At 36.9% G+C, this 21,292-nt stretch overlaps 2 protein-coding genes across 4 annotated transcripts; one reads left to right on the top strand and one right to left on the bottom strand.

The window, feature by feature from the left end:
• Window positions 1-4,657: 4,657 nt before the first annotated feature.
• Slu7 (Pre-mRNA-splicing factor Slu7) lies at window positions 4,658-10,941 on the bottom strand. 3 transcript variants are annotated; one of them, XM_086969750.1, is made up of 11 exons: window positions 10,924-10,941; window positions 9,904-10,141; window positions 9,159-9,337; window positions 8,822-8,984; window positions 8,281-8,446; window positions 7,739-7,985; window positions 7,305-7,501; window positions 6,493-6,904; window positions 5,934-6,234; window positions 5,624-5,717; window positions 4,658-5,370 (listed from the first exon to the last, which is right to left on the bottom strand). In XM_086969750.1, the coding sequence occupies exons 2-11, from the start codon at window positions 10,059-10,061 to the stop codon at window positions 5,200-5,202; spliced, it is 2,088 nt and encodes a 695-aa protein (XP_086825876.1). In that variant the 5' UTR covers window positions 10,062-10,141; window positions 10,924-10,941; the 3' UTR covers window positions 4,658-5,199. The 3 variants fall into 3 exon arrangements, with proteins under 3 accessions (XP_086825876.1, XP_022694694.1, XP_022694695.1); XM_022838959.2 differs by having other exon boundaries at window positions 10,792-10,930; XM_022838960.2 differs by having other exon boundaries at window positions 6,514-6,904; window positions 10,792-10,930.
• Window positions 10,148-20,390, top strand: LOC111263659 (NADPH-dependent diflavin oxidoreductase 1). The gene is made up of 13 exons (XM_022838955.2): window positions 10,148-10,166; window positions 12,346-12,516; window positions 12,810-13,032; window positions 13,238-13,307; window positions 13,449-13,633; window positions 14,612-14,734; window positions 15,114-15,358; window positions 15,762-15,936; window positions 16,329-16,523; window positions 16,625-16,791; window positions 17,122-17,298; window positions 19,515-19,639; window positions 20,088-20,390. Exons 2-13 carry the CDS (start codon window positions 12,357-12,359, stop codon window positions 20,256-20,258), a joined length of 2,016 nt encoding a protein of 671 aa, XP_022694690.2. The 5' UTR covers window positions 10,148-10,166; window positions 12,346-12,356; the 3' UTR covers window positions 20,259-20,390.
• Window positions 20,391-21,292: the final 902 nt, after the last annotated feature.

Raw genomic sequence — 21,292 nt, 5'->3', positions numbered from 1 at the left:
AAGACAACTTGTGGGCAAGCACACATGACGATCAATTGACTTTGAAAGGCCATCAGTCGAGAAATTGCATATAAATACGCAAATATTGCGCTGGGACAAGTATGTACAAAATAAAGGAAAGCGCTTCTTAAACATGTTAAAATTTATATATATATATATATATATATATATATATATATATATATATAGCAGGCCTAATAAAGTAATTAAGTCGAGGCACTAAAAAGCGCTGTTCTAATTTAAAATATATTCGATAGAATAATTCGTAGTAGTATATAAACACTATGTAAGTTGATGTAGAAGAAATACACATCATCTTTTTTTCAAACATATTCTATCTGTCAAAGTTTTCCATAGTCTACGATTCACTGCCTGCAATACACTCAGTTCATGCGCACTAAAATACTGAGACTTACGATGTCGACCAAGCGCACTTCATGACTCTCAAGGCCCCAGACTGGAAGCTTCTAGCCACTTCAAGCCAAGGGTTGACCAACGAGAAAAACTGATGTCTTAGATAGTAAAATTTAAAGAGAACGACTGGATCTATAGAACGCATCTGCTGAAGACTATATAATCCCACGCAGCCTGAACGCCTTTATGCATTGCTTTTCGTGTTGATATTTTGAACAAACGGATTAGTTACACACAACCCTGTGAAAATCTAAGTTTCAGATTTCAAACCACACTCGACCCAATATAGTGTATCTGACGCCACTGTATACTTGTGAAACATGTCATAGACACGCATAGTACGTAAATAATGGATAATAATTTCACATCTGTGAATACTTTGTCAAGACCTCAACAATAATAGTTAATCAATAGGGTGTAATGAAGGCATTGTGTCTTTTATATTGACCATATGTTAACTGATGCTGGATACCACAGTAGAACACAAGGCAATGACTAATTCGTATGTAGGATTCTGCGTGTCAGATCAATTACAAGACAAGCCTTAATGGTCGACAAGCTTCACGGAGACACTTGGAAGTAAGGGTCGGCGCCCGTAAACAAAATGTATGCATTATTCTTTTCTTAAAAGATAAGTATGTATACAAATATGTAAATATATTCTATATGGACCCACTGTATGTAATGCAACTTTTTATATAATTGATATAGAACCTCTTCGAGTTATTGAGGTCATATAAGGTAAAGCCCCTGGCATTTAACATCTCAAAATCTGTAGGCTATAGATTAGCGAATATGTAGATGCACAGCTAACCTATTTCTGTGCCACACTAGATAATACTTTTTCACAATGGCCGTTACAGCGTTTCTGATGTGACTAGTTGCATATCGTTTGTGAACAGGATTGAAGTATTTGGCCCTTCCAAATATCCCCTTAACACCTGGCAGAACCTTAACAGCATTAAAAAAGCAATAAAAAATTCCGGGGTTTTAAACTATGAAGTACTATAAAGCCTGTCTTTGTCCTTTTAGTACATTGCTCAAGTTAGTTGATCGAACATTTAACAGACACCACGATTCGGCTTACTAGGTTTGCTGTTAAAGTCCTTCTCAGTTACGTACAGTAAACATAACATACATCACTACTGTTTTACATTTTGCTTACTCTACATCTTATACCTAGTAAAATCCCCAACAGTGAGTCTAGTCCATTGGCTTTCCTGGCCGTGTGGCGGCAGTCCATTGGATTGTCTCCATCGAAGCCGGTCCAGAAGAGCAGGGTATCCTGCATTGTACTATCCACCATAGTAGACTCCCCGTGGTCATTACTTACAATATTTAGAAGCAAGTTGTGGTAAACTGGTCGAATATAGAATTTAGACTCTAAGTAGAAGTTATATAGATATAAACTTTTAAAATAGCTGAAAAAAGCCGACGCCTATTGACTGATCCACGCATTGTGAATCAGCTTGTATTGTTTTATTACTACTTGGATAGCAATAGAGAATCAGAGATTGAAATGACAACACACAATTGACTCAACAGATAACAAAGCAGCCTGTATTACTTTCTGGCTCACTGTACTTTCTACCCTGGATTAACCATATTTGAAATAAAACCAACTTATCTGAAACCGCCTGGCCAAGGTTTCTGTTTCAAGGTCGACTTTTTGAGTGGTTTAATCTATCAGTCGTCAATGGCTTGCAACAATCGCCATATATACATTTATTATTTAATAACAATATAAACTATTTTCAAAAACAATTTTTTTGAGTTGAGTTTCTTTTCTGAGAACGAAATTATCCCTAACATAACCGTACCCGACATTCTCAATATGTGCGTCAACAAAGGAGCAGAACACTGTGAGGGGTTCGCCGTCTCGTCTCTTTTACTGAATAGGGACTGGTTGGCTTCAAATGACAAATAATTTTTAAGGTATACTATAGCAGCAGAGGTATAGTATCAGAGTTTGCATTTGGATGTTAAAAAAGAATAATTTAACTAATTTGAATAGAAGCTTTTGAGGGCAAAGGCAGGGTCGCCGAGTCGGGCAACGAGTTGGTTTGAAGCCATTTGCATAAAAACACATATTTAAAATAAAAAAGATACCTTAACTCTAACAAGTCAAGTTAAAGAAAACTTCGATAAATATTATTTTTCAGGTTAATTAAAGCTTTTTCCAAATACCCTTACTATTAGTCTATTACGCAGCTCGATTTGGACATGCCATATATAAAAAGTGCGCAGCCTTTTCTTCTTGCTACTGCAGCCCTTTTTGAGCAATAAGGCGAGCTTAATTCAGCTTCATAGTTGCAATCACGTACTTATTAGTTCGTGCAGGTGTATTTCGCTACATATACATCTATAAATCTGACACGTTATATTATGAGTAACTTCTTTCGCTCTGAACATCATTTTAATATCCCTTAAGAGTTCAAGACTCCGAGTAATCCTAGTGCTTTCTAGCTTAAATCAGGCTATTGTTTTTCACGCTGTCAGCGCAATAGTTCTGTGTACTATAGCAAATAAATACGAAGTGATTTTATTGAGTTCCCTGTTTAGTACAGACGCGACGCCTGCCCTCTACGCCGCTCAGCCCGTTACCGCTTTCTTTTAAATGGAAGTAAGCATTTTAGCATAACCAACACAGCGGACCCTTCTTGCTATTGCCGCATCTCTCTTTTAGGTTCATATTTCTGTGTTTGGTTGACGTGCGTATCCGTCTTAAGCAACTCTCGCAGGTAGCCTCGGTCGTTAGTATATTTGTTAATAGATAACATAAGCAACTGACAGGTGAAACACAGGGTGTAGCGCGTCGAATTACGACATAGCGACTTCACTGCTCAACCGCCCTGACACGTCCTGACAAAACGCTACCACTGAGAAGGGTGACTAACCATTTTCGGAGATTTCTGTGGAGCAATGACCTACTACTTAATAGGCTGCAGTATCTACCGTGACATCACTTAGAACCAAAGAACATTATACCCTCATGCAAGTGGCTTTCTTTAGAGGCAGAGTTTTTAGACAACCAAGTCGTGACCTCGCCGGGAATAGCACCACCTCAGAGATCTTTAATGATTTACCCTCCGATTGGACCTTAGGCCTTTATCGAAGGCATTCGTACCTTAAGATGATGTATAATGAAAAGAATTTGCTTTTAGTTTCCTTTTTACGCTGCCTTAGTCAACCCATGGTGCTGCTTTAGTTATGAAATTACTCTGCTGTAGTTAATTCCTTATTTTAACAATATAATAGCCTAGTAATCGTTAATTCTGATCATTTAGCCTTTAAAGTCCAATAGTCCGAGCGTTTTTGCTGGAGCCGTTAGCTATCTTTCCTTACCGGCTATTGCAATTTTCCGTCGTCCCATTGTTACTGACATGTCACTCGGTTATTGCTGATCCGTTATCCTATGGGAGTTAGTCAAATGTTTATTCTGTCGTTCCAAGGAGAAACTAATATTAATTTTCAAAATTCCATTCAAAGATGATCATACGAATATAAATGAACGCGTATCATGCGTAAGGATGTGGTAAGAGATTTTCTATAGTTAATGCTCAATAATTATTCCTTTTCGAACTTAAACATTACTTCCTAGATCAAATCATTTATCTTAGAAGAGGAATATTTATCGTAAAGTGTTCATTTGTCCTCTTAGCAACCAGTCATCTTCTCAACAGTGCTTCAGTTATGCTCATTTCTAAACATTTTCTAGTCACTTTCTTGATAATATTCAAAAACTTGCAGTAGTTTCTTGACCGTAGGCAAAGGAAGTTCCACAAAGGAAGATCTTCGTAAACATATAAATCGTTCTAAACTTTCTATTTTGATAGCTATCTGCCTAGCATTACTTGTTAAAATACTGCGGTTTTGGGACTTGTATGTTTGAATGGAGTCTATTTAAATTCAATAAAAGCACCTCAGTTAAAGCCTTTCTCAAAATGCGCGATGTAGCGAGGCATTCAAGTTCTCTTTGTTGTAAAAGTTTACTTTTGGAGCCGATATGTGTCTTGTCGTTGCTAAAAGAAATGTAAACGTATTACGCATTTAGTCTACACATATGCTTACAGCTACATAGGGACTACATTGTTGAAATATTTAATGTATAGATGTTGATGGCTGAACCTGTAGTTGTAACCTCTGTGTCGCATCATCCATATCTGTGTAACGTTCCAAAAGCTGAGCTATGAATATTTTAAAAGTATGCCACACCTTTACTACAATAAGGACAGTAAACGAATCTTGGCCATAACAGAAATATTGATTTTCCACTAGATTTTAAAGATTCTATTTACAATACGGTCTCATTTCATGTTGCCAATATAAACATCAAGTATACATTATACGTTTAAAGCAATGTTCTGAAATTATTTTTCCGGAATGAATAGATCCAATGTACGCTTCAAGCAATCAAAAAAGGAATCTACATTAAAGTTTGTTATGAGTTCAATATGTACATTTAACGGAACAATGCAACTTATATATTAATACGATTCTTTCCGATGCGGCCTGCAGCGGTATGTTTCACTATTCGACCGCTTGCTTCTATCAAATGGCTTTTAGCAATGCGTTTTAAGAAACAGTCATGACGTCAAATATTTAATATAGAAATACTAATTCCCTTTTTAAAGATAGCTCTTAATGACAATCCGGGTCACTTTTCAGTTTTGAACTTGACTGAAAAGTAATATACGCCTAGTTAAACCATTAGAAATCCAGGTGCATATAACAATATCGCGGTTCTGTGATTAATGTAAAAATTGACTTTTTCTAATTCCTTTATCAGCCGTTCTTTTCTAATAGATGCGTCATCGGATCTTCTGGACGGTGCCGCTTAAGGAAATAAACTTCCATGTCAGCCTCCGTAGGAGCTTTGTGTTCATACATCGAGTTGTATTTGCGTTTCCTTTCATCCGTTTCCTGTTTTTGTTCCTCTTCGAATTTTCGCATTGCCTGAAATCAGCACGAGTAATAAATTGAGCATAGGTTAACAGCTAGTCTGTTAGCCGTTTAAACGACCATAAAAAATTCAGAGTGGTCAATTCAAAAGCATTGATATTTCAACGAATTGTTTTTGCACGCTTTTTGAAATTACTACTAAAATCGCTTAACCATTTTATCATATTTTATATGCAAACACAAAAATTTTAGGCCTACACATTAGATTGAAAAGTTGCTAGCTTAACAAAAGAAGTATTTCTCCTACCTTTGCCAATTTTTCCTCCTGCGACTTTTCATGTTTCAATTTATCCCGTTTGTGCTTCTTGCTTCTTCGTTTTTTCAACCTCCTTTTGGCACGCCTGTAATCAAAAATATGAAGCTATAAGCAAAATATATCAAGCAATACTGTTTAGCCGTAAATCTGCCATGGACGAACATCGAATTTCTATGACTTCAGAATGTTTTTATCTCATCTCTTCTAATTAGCTGCCACAACAACTTACCATATCAGGATCAAATTTACCATAGTAATAGTAATAACTGTTATTATTATTATTAGTGTTCCTCTAACTCACTTTTCTTCTTTGCGTCGTTTGCTTCGTCGCTCTTCCTCGGAATCCACTTCAGTATCGTTTAAACCACCCTCGCTTTTGCTCTCATCGCTGCTATCTTCTTGACCGCTGCCGTCGTCTTCTGAGCCACTACACTTGCTGCTCTTTTTCGCTCGCTTTTGTTTGGCCTTTTGTTTATTTTTGCATTTATCATCCACTGTCGCATCGTTCGTTTTTATCTCGACGTGGTCCTGTTCATCTGTGAATGGCTGTTTTAATAGAGTTGCTCCGCCTAGTGAGGTTGACAGTTCTGAAACAGTTTCAACTACATAAAAATGGAACAAACATGAAAAATAGTCCTTAGCTGTTATTAGAAAAATTCTACAATGCACTTTTATGTATGGCGGGAAAAAATTTTTCACAGTATCAGTCAAACGTACATCAATAAATTTTTTTAACTAAATTATGAACTCTAAGTGAAGGTTAATTTACGTAATTTGGAAAATAAGACTTTTACTACCCTCAACTGCAAAAAAAAATATACGACATAAAACAATTACTCCTTTCTGATTATTTTATATGCCTTTATCTTGGTCTTCCGAACCTGCCGGTGGAAGCCTGATTGGGCCAGCCCCTTTCTCATCCTCCACGGAGAATTTGGCATTGACCTCCAGACTTAGCTGTGAACCTTCATCATCTTCATCACCAGACTCGTTGTCAGATCCGATCTTCTTTTTCGTCGTTTTGTGGAGGTCACCTGGCCTCAAGGTCGTAACCGCCTCTTCACGTACTGTTTTACCTGCTATTCCGGTACAATAGCTCTGTTTGACTAACTGATGACAGCATTTGTAACCCCACCTAAACGAGTCCCAATATGAACCCCAAACCGTTGTATGGTTGTTGATAAAAACATCTTCTTCATATTTTGAGCGGACGATTTTCTTCTCAGCTCCACGGATTATCTGGCCAGTTCTGGAGTACTCGACGTAGTTTTCCTACCCGCAAAATAAAAAAGAAAAAGTAGTGAGAGATTTATACTCATCATGCGTTTACTGCTCTCAGCTTTGCAGCCTCTTTTTTCTTTTATCTAATCCTCAAAATAATTACTCTATTAAATCTATAGTTCTCTCTTCAATAAAAATTTTCACGCGCTTTTATTATCTCTACTGCAAACACTAAAAACGATTTAAAACAAACGGTTTGTTGTATACCTACATGAATCTTGCATGAAGCTGACGTAAAGGATGATGTTTTTTTGACATCAATTTACAAGTCTGACATGCTGGATTCAAAAACCTGCGAGCATTTGAAGTTGTATAGTTTGCAAGTGGAAACCTTAGAAGGAAAGTCTATATTTGAATGCTAATAGAAAATAGAAAAGAAGCTAAGACATACAGTTTGTCCATAAAGTAGTTCTCTCGGGGGAGCCTTCAAATGTTCCTCGCCGCCATAACGGTCCAGAATCGCTGTTTTGATAGAGCCTTCCATTTGTTGTTTTTTCTCGCGAAACTCTTTCGTCAAAAGAGCTGCCTTTGTTGGCTCGGCCAACAGATGAATGTCAACACCGCTGTCATGAGCTTCCCAAGCAAATGCTGTTCATCGAAAAGAAAACATAAAAAGGTTAGTTATATTTTACTAATCAGTGCTTCAGCAAGAAATGATCGAAAAACATGTTTTGCAATTCACTGACTATATTTACAAAAACACCTTGCGAAATGTTAATTTTTAATTTCATATTCAGGTTAAGAGTTCGATAGTAATACAAAAGTAATACAATTTCATCACGTGATTTACTTTCAGTAATATCCATTTTAAATAATTTTATTTACCTTGATCCTGCAGCATTGATTTCGTGTCACCCGTATACCTCACAAAGTTTTCGCCAGCAAACGACACCTCGTCTGGTGTTTTGCCAGTATTTTTGTACGGATTGTCCCTCATTGAGCGAGTTTTCGGATCATAATGAGCCGAATCGGGGTCAAGATTACGTAAATACTTCGCGGTATCTTCACGAATTCGCAAGTTACGAACAGTGATGCGCTGTTTCGAGTCCACTTTTGTCCCAGGCATATCAATCTACAAGCAAGAAAAGGTTCACTATCAATTTAAAACTAGCATATATTTACCTGATCAAAAACAAACTCATTTTTGCAAAAAATTAAGACTACTTTCGAAATGTCATGAATATGTCTAGCGCTAATGAGCTTAAAAAGCTTGTTGGAATCTGGTTTGTTAAGAGCATCCGCCTTAAATTCACAAACAGGACATACGGCGAATGGGTTGAAACATGACTCATGATTATACCTTGATTACGGCGAACAATTATAGTGAGTTCAACAATTATGCATAATTTGTTTCAGATTTTATAAACCTTGTCAGCGTATTTGTCCTCGTCGTCCGAATCTTCGTGCTTTCCACTACTCCCTGCCCCTGATTCACCGGTCTCTTCCTTTAGTTTTTGCTCCTTCAGGAGTCGTTTGGCATCCTCTACCCGACGATACTCCTCAACGACCTCTCGGTACTGCGACGGATCATATCTGATTATCAATGATGATCAGATTATCAATATTAGTTGCAGAATGAAAACTGCGGATTAACATTATTAGCAAAATTGGTGTTATAAAAAAAAAACTGCTCTGCTACACATTATTTTATAAAGACAGCATTCGAATCAAAATCGATTTTATTCCTAGACTAAAGTAGATAACTTTTCTCTACCTAGTCAGATTTAATTTGCAACAAGCATACTAGGCGTGTCTTGTACAGCCCTTTTGGAACTATTACACTACACGTATATGGCATTAAATATTTCTGCTGGCGATCAAAAAGGATTTGTGACAGTTTTAATAGATTTCAATAGAACCACAATAAAATACTATTTATCTACTTATAATCGGTCCGACAGACCTTACCCATTCCATCTATCCCGTTTTCCATCGAAGTCAAACTTGAGATCTGGTTGATCGATGTCATCTGGGGCAATGTCATCATTGGTCCAGCGAGCTCCTCGCGCCCGTGGTCTTTCCATACATTCCTTTTTTTTGTGACCCATGGCACCACAGTTCTCGCACGCACCTGTAAATATTCAAAATGCTTAGATACCTGTTTTCGAACGTTTTCTTCTGCCGTTTACGGTGAAATCTTTTTGAAAAACTTCTTGAACCTTGGAACTGAAAATCTGATTAACAAAAGTTAATGGCAACAATTTTGAGTTGCCTACACGTGTTCACATAAAATTGTTCCACACACCCTTTCGCCACTTGGTCGCCCGGTTACTGAGGAATGTGCCTCTGTGGAAACCTTCGTGTATCGATGAGAACTCTTTCTGTTTTTCTGGCTGAGGCCGCTGATGTTTCAATGTCGGCCCTGAACTCCCCACGTACCACGGGACCGTTGATATATACTGAGGAATATGAGGATTAATGTCTCTGAAGATGAGAGAGAAAAAACAGGATTCCTTGTAAACAATAGTAGCTAACAATTGGTGAGGAGTAAAGAAGGACTGAAAGAGTCAATATTGACGTCGCACTAACCGATTCTGACAGTACCACTCTATCAAATTTGTAGATCTCTGTAATTCCAGGAGCACAAGCCATGTGCTCATCCATTATATTTTTGTTGAAGGGCATATTCTAGAATGGCATGTTCGTGTAATATACACTCGTTACGATGTTATCTGATTGTTCATTAGGACATTTTCTATCTAGTTTTATAACTCATCGGTGAATATCTGATGATAATATATTTTTATGTATAATGGTAGTGATAATTTTATGTTCTTGAGTTCGTCTTTTCCAAACAGAATAGAGAATTATTGATATATTCCGCTACTATACTCGATTATTCCCTAGAGATTCAGATCTAAATTACCTTACCCTTTATACCATAGATGATGAGAAATATTTAGACTGAACGTGATTATTTTCAACGATTACAGCCATATAGTCTCAAACATTGTATACATAATAAAATTTAAGCCGATTCAAATACGTACTTTCCAGTTTCGTCGACTGCCGCTGGAGCATTACCGAGTTTTCGAGCCTCCTCAAGTTCCTTGGCCTGTCGCCACTCCTCGCGACTTTGCTTTTTAGGTTCGGAATCATCTCCGCTCCTTAGCAACTCTGATAGTGGCTTTGTCTGACTATGAGCCATTTTGTCTGTTTTATGCCACCGGACTCCTTGCCCTTAACTGATGAAGGACAACCCAAAATTGCTTGGTATATGACTACCACCTACCGAAAAAAAAAACAGAAAAAAGTGAGTTTATTATTATTATTACTGACCGATCGACCGAAGCTTCAATGCAGGTTTAACTCAGTCACCCATTGAATATAATAACATTAATGAATTATATCAAATGCTTTTCTCGACCTATATAATTAAAACTAGGTAAGGAACACTGAGTTTGCTTTTGTCGCGAAAAATATAGAAACAATTGTTTCATCTTAGAACTCGAAGAAAAAAGCCTATATTACAGTGTTTAATAAATGAGTGACAAAAAAATTCCTCAAATTTCGAAGTTCCGTTATTAATTATGCATATTAACGTGGTACCCACCTCAACTGCATATTACTTATACGTAGCTCGCGCTTGATTGTAGGTTGTACTTCGCAATAAAACAAGCACATGGTACTGCGTATATCTAGATTTCTTGATAAATGCACACATCCAATCAATTTTTCATTCATCAGAATACAAAATTTCAATGATGATACCTTAGGTAAATATTTTTGTAACCTTGAATGATACGGCATAATGCACAATTATGGTTCATTTTCATGTAAAATCTCAGTACCTGCATGTAAAATTTTTCGTTTCTACACAAACTGTAAAATCTTGAATGGACATAGTGAAGTGCGAAGCAGTTTCATGGTATACTTACGTGTCTAATAAATTATTCGTTTGCAGAAAACTACTCAATAATGCATACTTATATACTGCACGCAATGATTTAACTCGTTTTGACTTGTGATTTTCATCAATTTATTGGTGCGAATGTCGAATACAAACATACCAGCTAAACAAACAGCAATCCAGCTCCTGGAAACATGCTATTTTTATGGACGTGTCCCTTGTAATGATTGCTCTTCACGGAACCCCAAGAAGAAAACTACAGCAGAAAAATAGGCCTTTATTGTTCAGTTCTTATTGTCAGCTATATAAATAACGATCTATCCACTACTAATTATTAGTATTAGACAGAGGTTGGCAGTTTTTATCTGAGAGCAGTAAAAAAACGCTTCTGGAATAGCGATATATCGCCTTTGGTTGTACGAACTTTATATATCAGGGCATACACCACCATGTCTAAGGGTGTTTGTGTGGATTTTCAGATAGCAAGTACATTCTCGTTTCGATGCACGGAAAGCTGGCTCGTTAGCTTGGCAAAGTTTTGTCGTCAGTTTTGATTAAAGATAACCACATTACTTGGAGTAACAAAGCACTTCGTTTTATTAAACTTGCTGGAATCGGGTTTAGCCAAAAATGATAAATCGCCAAAAGTGGGTATGCATTCGACATCGATGTTTTGGAGGAGTTTAACTGCTCGTGAAAGTTGTTTCGGTTATAAGTAAATTTATTTCGGTTTCCATAATCTGTATGATACAAATGATTATAAATTTATCTTTCGGAAAAAAAACAATTATAGGCATGTTTACTAAGCAGTGTCTCAAATCCAAAGTAAATTACGTATGAAGTACTCAAAAATATTGTTCGGTTCAACCCTTTCTCGATTGTCGCCAGTGACGTTACTCCTATTAACAGTTAATGGATACAAGTCATTTGAGCTAGATGATTCTAGGTGATTAGCAAGCACGGAGCTGGTTTCTATGTAAGAATTTCGGTAAAAAGCTCAGATCAACGAGATAGTCTACTTGACGATGTCTAATTGACGACGATTTCAGGCAAACAGAGTAAGAAAATGTGATTGAATTCGAATCCCATTATGACGTTATTACACCCGTTGTTAATGCTCTCAGCCGTTTCTGTTTCACGGAATGATTCTGGTCAGATAGGTATCGGTGTGTAAATATAAACAGTTTGCTCTGTACGCGGCGTTTTGCCAACCAGTGCACTAAAGAACACGTACAGTTGTTTTTAGCGGTTTAATAATGGTAAGTGTTTTTATTTTTACTTCCGTAAAAATATTTTTAATAAGAAATGTTTTTAAAACATTTTTGACACACCACACAAGGGCGAAAACAATCATTTGGCTTAGAACTTCCCTCAGAAATATGAAAACTGACACAAAATTATTATAAAAGTAATTTCAGCGTCAGGTTTTTTGTGGTAAAGAAGTTGTCTGTTTATTGTGTTACTTCAATGAATAATTTTGAAAGTAGGTGTAACTCCTCGCTCTCTTCTCTAACAATTTCCTCGCAGTCTCCTCTAACAATTTCCCTTTTTCATTTGTGCTTGACGCTTCTGTTTCTCACAGTTGAAGCCTTCATGTCGCAAAATGATCGCCCTGGATTGCTTAATAAAATAAGTTTTTCAAAACGGCATCTCGGTATGGAACAACCACGAAATGATGAGAAAGGTGGCCGCAACATTGCAAAAGGCCGATGTGTTTTCCCTCGATTAGTCATACTTTACGCTAGTCAAACAGGTACATAATTTAATTACGATCGCGCATAATTATTATGTAAGAAAAAAAAAAACAATATTTAAACCTTCATAATGTGCAAGGGATTCTTTAACGGCGAGTAAGTGGAATGTATGTATATTATACACTGAGGGAGGTTTTTTGTTTGAATAATAATCAGTACTATTTTTTACACTCACTAACGGTATTAAGTACTCAATGAATAATATTCAAGGAAAATATACCTGATTTTCAGATCAACCTATACTGTATATTTCTGCAATTTTGTAAATATCCACCTATTTATCGTTATGCAGGTACAGCGGAAGATTGTGCAGAACGGGTGAGTCGTGAGGCTCAACGGCGGCATTTCTCATCTGTGGTTGTCATGTCCTGTGACGAGTATCCGATAGAGAAGATTTTTGATGAAAAGCTCATACTGTTTTTTATAGCTACGACGGGACAGGGCGACCATCCGGATAATATGCGGAGCTTTTTTCGAAGCATACTCAACCGAAAACTACAATCCGGTGACTTTGGGTTCGTGACACTTTTATGTAATTGAGATTGAAGTTGATGGGATAGTCGACAATTATTTTGGAGAGTCTGCAGTACGATGGGCTCCACAAGCAGTCGACAAGCATCCATCGAATTTTCCACCTGAAAAAGAACTCTAGCGGGATTATTTTGATTTTTAATCACGACAGTAGTCTAATCAGCTTACTTTGCTCTTAATTCCATACAGGCACATCGAATTCGCTGTATGCGGCCTTGGGGACTCGTCATATCAAAAATTCAACTTCTCAGCAAAAAAAGTACGTTCAAAAAGGCCATCGTCAACAACAGCAAAGTTTAGTTCAGTAATAAATGAAAACAACTAACAAGATCATATTCGTGTAGTAACCTCATTATGGAATACACACTTATAGAATTTTATTAAATTTTTAATGACATAGGTGTTTCGGAGGCTGATTCAGTTGGGCGCGCGAAAACTTATCGAGCCGGTATGGGCTGACGAACAACATGATCTTGGGGTAGATGGACTTATTGATCCTTGGATGGAAAAATTTTGGACTGCCAGCGCCCATTTGACTACAAATCCTCTTCGTCCGCCTTTACCAGATGTCATGCCATCACCTAAGTTCGTTTTCGAGGAAGAAAGAATTTGTTTTGTAAAATGCTACTTGATAGTGATAACTTTAGCACATTGCGAATATTTGATATTAAATGTATATTTACGCCTATGTATACGTCGCCAAAGGTTTTAGTCTCGTTTGTTAGTAACTCAAGGCATTGGTTAAGTTACAGTGAAGGAAAATGAAAAATGGCGAATTATTTGAACGAAATATCGAATATGTGGAAAAAAATATTGTCCCTTTTATATCGTCTATTTAAGAATATCCTTAGCCGAATTTGTGATTTGAATTAAAAATATTAATCGATACAGCTTATGTTTTCTGATTTTTCAGTGGGCTGATCATATTAGCAAAAGAAGGAATACTTAGCCTGGAATAAAGCAGTTGGCAAAAATATGGAATAAATATATTCAGTGATTAGAAAACCGACGATGTAAAGATTCTCAACTAATACATGTTCTCTTAGCTGTATAAAAAAGCATCTAATTAATACTTGACAATTTTTGTTGAAACTGAATATTTTTTACAAACTGTCTTGACGTGCACCCTTGGGTAGCTTCTAGGCTAGTTTTCGGCTCCCTGATCTTGAGTTTTCATTTAGGATAATATATTATTAATCGTTACAAGCTTTTTAGCGTCTTCTATGTTAACGGCGTGGACGACTTATACGCGAGTATGAGTAACAGGATAATCAAAGAGAAGTATCTATTGATGCAGTTATTTATTGCATTGTAAACAAAATACTTAAATCTGTATGCCAAAAAATTTGCCAGTTCAAATTGTGGTTTACCTAGTGTTAATTTCACGACTCCACGAGATTGTTTTAATAATTCGGTCACTCGTTTAAAGTCATAAGGAAATTTTGCAAAGAACGAAAGTTGATTCCTAGATCTTCCTTATGGCGTTTGGGTACTATGTGCATTACGAACATACATAATTGTATTCTTAGAAAATAATTTTTAAGTTCTGCATTTTTTATTCAGGTATTCTGTTGTCCTTTATGACGAGTCAGAGCTAGATCAATCTGGGCCCGCAGATGCAATGGACGAGACAATCAACATAAATGGGAGTGAGTTCCACCTAACGTCCACAGACCAGTTATCTAAGTAAGTTATATTTTTTCCACATCATCGAGACTGAAGTATCGAAATTAGCGCTGAATTGTCGTGCTTCCCTGGCAGCTAGAGTAACGGATGATTAATCCAATAAATACACGACTTTTCTTTCAAGCTTGCCTAAAGATAAATATTAAGGAAACAACTAGCCAATTACATTCCTAGTTTGAGCAACCTTTACCTTTGATCCTAGCTCATTCTCTGTTTGGAGATGGTCACAAATATTAACGATAATAAATAACAAGCTAGGAATATTCTAATTGCATTTGTATTTCAATATGTATATAAAAGCGACACTAGATTATCGTGCATCTTTGCAGTTTGAATACCAAAAAATCGTCTTGCTGTAATGGTTTATTGATCTGCGCAGAAGTCCTTTAAGGAGTACAGGTTCTTGGCCTTACGTGAGTGTCCGTGTACTGTCTCAGGAGCGCGTGACTACCGAAGATCATTTTCAAGATGTTAGATTATTGCGCTTAGCTTACAGTGACCAGCCGTGTGCTGCACCTGGGGATGTAGCCGTTATTCTGCCAAAAAATACCTCTGACAAAATTCAAGCCTGCTTGGATCTGTTTCCACACATTAACCCCGATCAACCAGTAACATTGAAGGACGGTAGGTATTAAAGATAAAAAAATCAGGAAACCAAATATTAATCAGCTCGTGACAAAAACATAACCTGATTGCCCATATCACTATTTATAGTGTTATTGATGTAATGCATGGGCGCCCAGTTTGCATAAACACCGTTAGTTAGACGTAAAGCTAGTACTAAAAACGTAAAATAACTCAAATCGTATGTTTCAATCTTTTCAAATTCAAGTAAGCGCTGATATCGGTATTTTTTAATAGCTAACGCAACACGCTATTAGAACTAACAGGCATTTGTCGGTAAATATTTGAATATTAATGCTAGAATATTTAATGAAATGAATTACTTTAATAACGCGTTATTTATCGTTTGCTTTCTCTCGTGTGTGACGTTATTCATCTGTGTTATTAATTTGCTGAATTACAGGCACGACTTCATTACCCCCTCACCTGCGAACAAAATGGACTACGTTCCGTAAACTCGTTACAAACTATTTTGACTTAAATTTCATCCCAAAGAGATCGTTTTTTAGCGTTTACAAACATTTCTGTCGCCCGATGGATACACTGAATGCAACTGAAAAAGCTGTTGCTACAGACAGGTGAACTTTAATTATCAGATCTTGAACTACTTTGTATTGTCAATTTAGAATATTTATAGTTGATGTCTTAAAATTTGGAGCCAAAAATAAAATGGCAATCCTAGATCGGTGATATTTTATCAATGGAAAATGTTGGAAATAATAAGGACGGCATGATAAAGGTGCAAGACTAGAAGGTGCAAATTAGGGATTGAGTGTCCTGTCTATCCTTTCGGTCATTGCCGAATTAGACTACCTTCTAAATCTTGCTGTAAGCTCCTTAAGTAATGGATATTTTTTTAAATCAATGTATCAATTTTAAGTTATAATTATTTTCAGTTATCTTTACTCGATTATACTCAAGAAACGAGAACAGCGAATTTTATCTAACTTAATCCTCCTTGGTCTTTCAGCCAAGTGGCATCTCAGCTAGAGCAGTATTGGGAGAAGTTAGACGAGTTTAGTCGCGCGGATGGCCAACCCGAATTAATGGATTACACTATCAAGCACAAACGAACTGTTCTTGAAGTTTTCGAGGACTTCCCTATCATCACAAAAAGGCTACGTCTTCAGGATTTGCTTACGTTAATTCCAGCGATTAGACCAAGGTAAGAACGAGTGCAAATCTCTCAAATTCCTTATTCTAATGCGCTATTGCATTATATTATATCCTTAATACTAAATGTTTTGTTTTTTTTTACACCAACAGGTACTATAGCATTGCTAGCAGTACACTGAAACATCGAGGAGAGATCCATGTCCTATACGCTGTTGTGGATTTTAAAACAATGCTAAAAAAACCTCGAACAGGACTATGTACACAGTTCCTCAAAAATCTCAAAACGGGAAACATTGTCAACTTGTACATTCGAAAAGGTAAATATTGCTGCAGCTATATCACGAAAACTTGCGTGTTATGAACGAACATCGATTATACCATATTGCTAAAAGCTAATTTTGTTATAGGATCAGCAATATCTAAATCAAACGAAATCAATTACGGTAAAAAAAGTAGCGGACAGCTAGGACTCGAGTGGAAATCAATACAATCTGTATATAGTCGTTATTCAAACGAAATTTAAAATAGTAAACTAAAATAGTTGAAAACGCTAGGGACTTTAACGTACCAATTTATAAGGAGACCTTTAATGGCGTTATAAGCGTTACAGTTGGTTCCTTCGGGGCTTGTATTCGTGGATGTTCCAGGTACATTTCAGTTTCCCTTAATTGAGGCAGAGGAACCTAAGAAGCTGCAGAAAAAAGTCATTATGGTGGGCCCTGGAACAGGCGTCGCTCCATTTCGCGCGTTTATTCAGGAGTGCGCTTTCGTCGGCGGCGCCAGTGAGCCTATGATCCTTTTTTTTGGCTGCCGTAATTCGCTAAGTATGTGTTCACAAATATATTTGATACATTTTTAGTCCGTATTTCATTTGTAGTTGTATACATGTACAGAATGCAGTTTAAGTAAAACCTCAGTTGTCCAGAGTAGAAGCAAATGTGAAGTCCTAGTCATCAATATTTCTTACTTTATGTGTACACTTAGTAAAAGGTTATTGGCTTGTGCTCCTGAAAATCGTTGAAAATTCTTAAGTTTTTTAAGAATGCAGCTTGTAAAAAATCCTTGACTAGCACTACATAGGTGGCTGTATAGACCAAAAGCACGTAAAAGCGCGTAAGAAATAAATCACTTTGGAAAGGTATTGTAACTGGCAACACAGAGGTTAAGGGGTACTCCCAAATGCGTTCAGCGCAGGTCGGGCTAGATATAGCCGAGACCTATCCGAACGCTATCTCTGTACGATACGTGGGCCTCCAAGCAGCGAGTAGCGCCGATTTAGCGCGTTAATATCACGCCTGCATAGGACACGCTAGATGTTTGATATAGTATGGTATCAAAGAAACCGAGTTGGAAACTGCGAAGTCAATGGAAAATCGACACGGGACAGGTGGAATGTGCCTTCAGGGGCCATAAGAGATCCCTCTAGAAGAGAGTGTTGGGCACTTCCCACTTTCAAGAAGGTACTCGCCGCCGTTGGTGACCGATCGGAGGAATCGATGGATTCGGAATACATAGAGTGTAGATTACTCCTATATCGGGGTCTCACAACGAACAAATTGAAAAGAATGACGGATAGGTATTCTAATTATCTAAAAGGATTAGAAGGGATGCCTCCTCAGCTGGCTATGCCATTTATAGGAAGGAGTTCAAAAATCAACAAGGGAGAGACTGTACAGATAAATGAGCTGCTAGCAGACTGGGAATATTTTCTTCAATAAAACCGTAGACTCCGTAGAATGGGTGAGTGCCCTGAAAGGGAAAGCCAGGAACATTTAGGCAGGTGCCGACAACGCCATAACGAGACTTAACCTAACCTAGTGGCCTTGAGACAAGGACAGGAATCTTAATCCAGGAGGTCTGTCAGTCTCCGCAGGGCTTTGTATCGATCGCTTAGGCAGACGCTGTGCCCCTTTAAATTTTTATGAAATTGAGCCGATGAGACACCCTACTTGATAGAAGCCTAGATCTAAAAACACTATGTCAAGGTAGCTTTGCAAAAGAATGAAGCAGTAAACTTTACAAACAAAAAATAATATATTGAAGTTGAATTCACTCTCGGAGAAGCAAAGATATATACTAATGAAGTCATATTGAATACTTTGTTATAGAGTACACAGAAGCGTAGATCAACACATAATTCAGTCAAAATAATGCCGCAAATGAAGGCTTTGAAGAAACGAGACGCCTTCTGGTGGCGGCAGCTGAGTCGATTGGACTCTACAACATTGTCAGTAACGACTGATATGACCGTCAGCAACAGAAGTAATTGAAGCAGTCCCCGGTCAATTTCAATAAGCATAGCTATAAAGGCGACTCGGGTCTGAAGGACTGTATCCACACCGTACCATGCAAAACCTTAGACATGAGGTTTAGTCTGCAGTTAAACGTTTAGCCCTTAATCTTGAAAAAAGCTGTCTAATTAAGTAAACAGATTTGTGTCAGATGTGCAGCATTTAACTCTCATCATCATAACTTATATGGGTTTTTCATGTTAGAATGTTTTTTCATATACGTAGGGACAGAACGGTACATGGATGCATGAGAATTTCGACTAATTTGATTACCATATGTACACAATTTGCTGTTTAGACATTGCCGTATATTAGCAATTTTGAATCTTAATAAACCGGAACGGTCTTTATCATGGCAACATTATAAGTATTATATTATAAGGTTCTGTTAAGAGTCCTCTGTTAGATCCAGCCAAAATATTATAAGTAATAAATACAATATATTAATAAATTCGTAAACCTCTTATGGGGGTAACATATATACCGTATTGGGTTATAATTTGTGTAGTTGCCATATGGAGCTAAATGTTAGAGAGTAAAAAATCTAAACGCAAAATAAATAAAATACATATGTATTTATTTATAGTGTTAGTCTGCAGCTTCTCTACTGCTGTTGTAAATATCAAGCGGTATTTTTTTTATAGCGTGAATACACGATTATAGAAAATGCAGTATCTATGGACAGGGACCCGATCGACTTAAGTAAATGGGTTTCAATGTCGTTTTGTCTATTATTGTTTTGTCTTTAGAGGACTATTATTTTGCCGATGAATGGCATGATCTTGAGAAGCGTAAAATCCTTCGTGTGGTGACAGCATTCAGCAGAGATCAAGAACATAAGATTTACGTTCAGGAACGAATCAAAGAGCACAAGGTACGTATTTTGGTATTGCAACGCGCGGAACGCTTCTCTACACGAGGAAAGTCTCTCGTGCTTTGCCCTAGCAATGCTGAGACACTGTTTAGAAACAGCATACTTGGTTTAATAGGTACACCTCTGTAACACTTTTGGATAGATTATATAGAAAAACCACAATAACAAAAGATACTTCTGCTCATACAAATCAAACGAAACAATCAGTGTTCAAGAATAGTTCAATATGAAGGGCTTGATTAGTCTTTCCGCAGTACTTTACACTTACTAGTCCCAAATTGTAGTGTGCTATTTGTAAAAACTGATATTTTCAAAGAATAAATACGAGGTTGTGGTAGGTTAGCAATTAAATCTTTTCTTGAACCGATGGCTTCCTTCCACTACAATATTAGCCATCATTGATAAAAGTTGAGTCTTAACCATTTCTTTCTTTCTGAATTATTTTTAGGATGAATTGTTAAAGATAGCTGAGGACGAAAATTCGTTAGCCGTTTATATTTGTGGTAATGCAGCTCGCATGGTAGAAGACGTCCTGAAAACTCTACAGGAAATCTGGGGTAGCGACAGGGTGCAACGTATGCAAAACAAGAAGCTGATTCAGATAGAAGCTTGGGCATAGAGTACAAATTGTTGTTGAAACTAACAGCCTTTTTTGGTTTTCAGAATTGTAGAACTAGAGATTTGTCTTTTTTTCTGGTGCTAAAGTGCGAAATAGTAATCAATGTAAATAAATATTGCTGCAAACTAAGGACCCAACAGTTTTTTTACTTATAGTAAATCAAAATTGCTCTGTATCCATGCTGTTGTCAACAATTCTGAGGCTAAAGGGAAGAAACTGTCATGTAATCAATCGGCGATAAATGATCACTACAAGGGTATCGATTTTTTTTCCATGTAAACAGTGTAGGGCCCGTTTAGACAAATTACATATTTTAAGTAATTCTCGAAAAATTTTAGTACACGTTGCGTCTGTTCTAACAACGGTCAGGGTTTAATTCGGAAGTAATAAGGGCGATGTCGTCACTCAGCTGTCATTACTACAGTTAAACAATGCTTAAGTAAGATAGTATCGGATCATCAGATGTAGAAACTCGGAAAAGTTAGACTGTGTGGAACTGCTAACATTGTAATACGTATGACATGTCTTTTATGCACGAGATAGTTGGGTCTTGGCCTGGTGCTACGCCCTTAAGAAAGTGGTTCGATTCGAAATCAAACATAAAATTGTTAAAGCATGTAATCTACATCGAGTGATATATTTAAAGAAGCCTTTTATTATTTACAGTAGAAATCAGTTTTTTAAGCCATACTGATTGAAGGTAAAAAATCACTAGAAGTTTTTGGACGCTTTATATACCAGTAGCCACATCAAAGAAAAAACGTTTATAAGTAAACACAGCTGGAGCAACTGAAAGGATGATGTGCGTCATTAAATAAAAGCACAAACAGAATAACTAAGAACAAATATTTCCACTATTTGCAAACCAAATAATGGGTTTAGTATGCGAGGTGATGTTTTACCAAATTTTAAAGTCCCGCGGCAATTCTTTGCAAGCCTATTACATCATATGAGCTCATAATAGTCAGCCAAATTTATGCAGGTAATATTACACTTTAAAGGCAGAATTATATACTTCTAAACCGCTTATATAT

Source organism: Varroa jacobsoni, unplaced genomic scaffold (assembly GCF_002532875.2).
Source record: "Varroa jacobsoni isolate VJ856 unplaced genomic scaffold, vjacob_1.0 scaffold_781, whole genome shotgun sequence".
Taxonomy (NCBI): Eukaryota; Metazoa; Arthropoda; class Arachnida; order Mesostigmata; family Varroidae; genus Varroa; species Varroa jacobsoni.
The sequence above is the reverse complement of the archived record's forward strand: the minus strand, read 5'-3'. Positions and strand labels throughout refer to the sequence as shown.

What these genes read in the sequence shown, in the direction of transcription:
- Slu7 (XM_086969750.1), bottom strand. Translation starts at nt 10,061, where the DNA reads ATGGCTCATAGTCAGACAAAGCCACTATCAGAGTTGCTAAGGAGCGGA. An exon ending in ATCAATGCTGCAGGATCAAG is followed by an intron (nt 7,502 to 7,738) that starts GTAAATAAAATT and finishes TTCGATGAACAG; the next exon opens with CATTTGCTTGGGAAGCTCAT. An exon ending in AGGAGGAAAAATTGGCAAAG is followed by an intron (nt 5,371 to 5,623) that starts GTAGGAGAAATA and finishes TGCTGATTTCAG; the next exon opens with GCAATGCGAAAATTCGAAGA.
- LOC111263659 (XM_022838955.2), top strand. Translation starts at nt 12,357, where the DNA reads ATGTCGCAAAATGATCGCCCTGGATTGCTTAATAAAATAAGTTTTTCA. An exon ending in GATGTCATGCCATCACCTAA is followed by an intron (nt 13,634 to 14,611) that starts GTTCGTTTTCGA and finishes TTTTTTATTCAG; the next exon opens with GTATTCTGTTGTCCTTTATG. An exon ending in AAAGCTGTTGCTACAGACAG is followed by an intron (nt 15,937 to 16,328) that starts GTGAACTTTAAT and finishes TTGGTCTTTCAG; the next exon opens with CCAAGTGGCATCTCAGCTAG.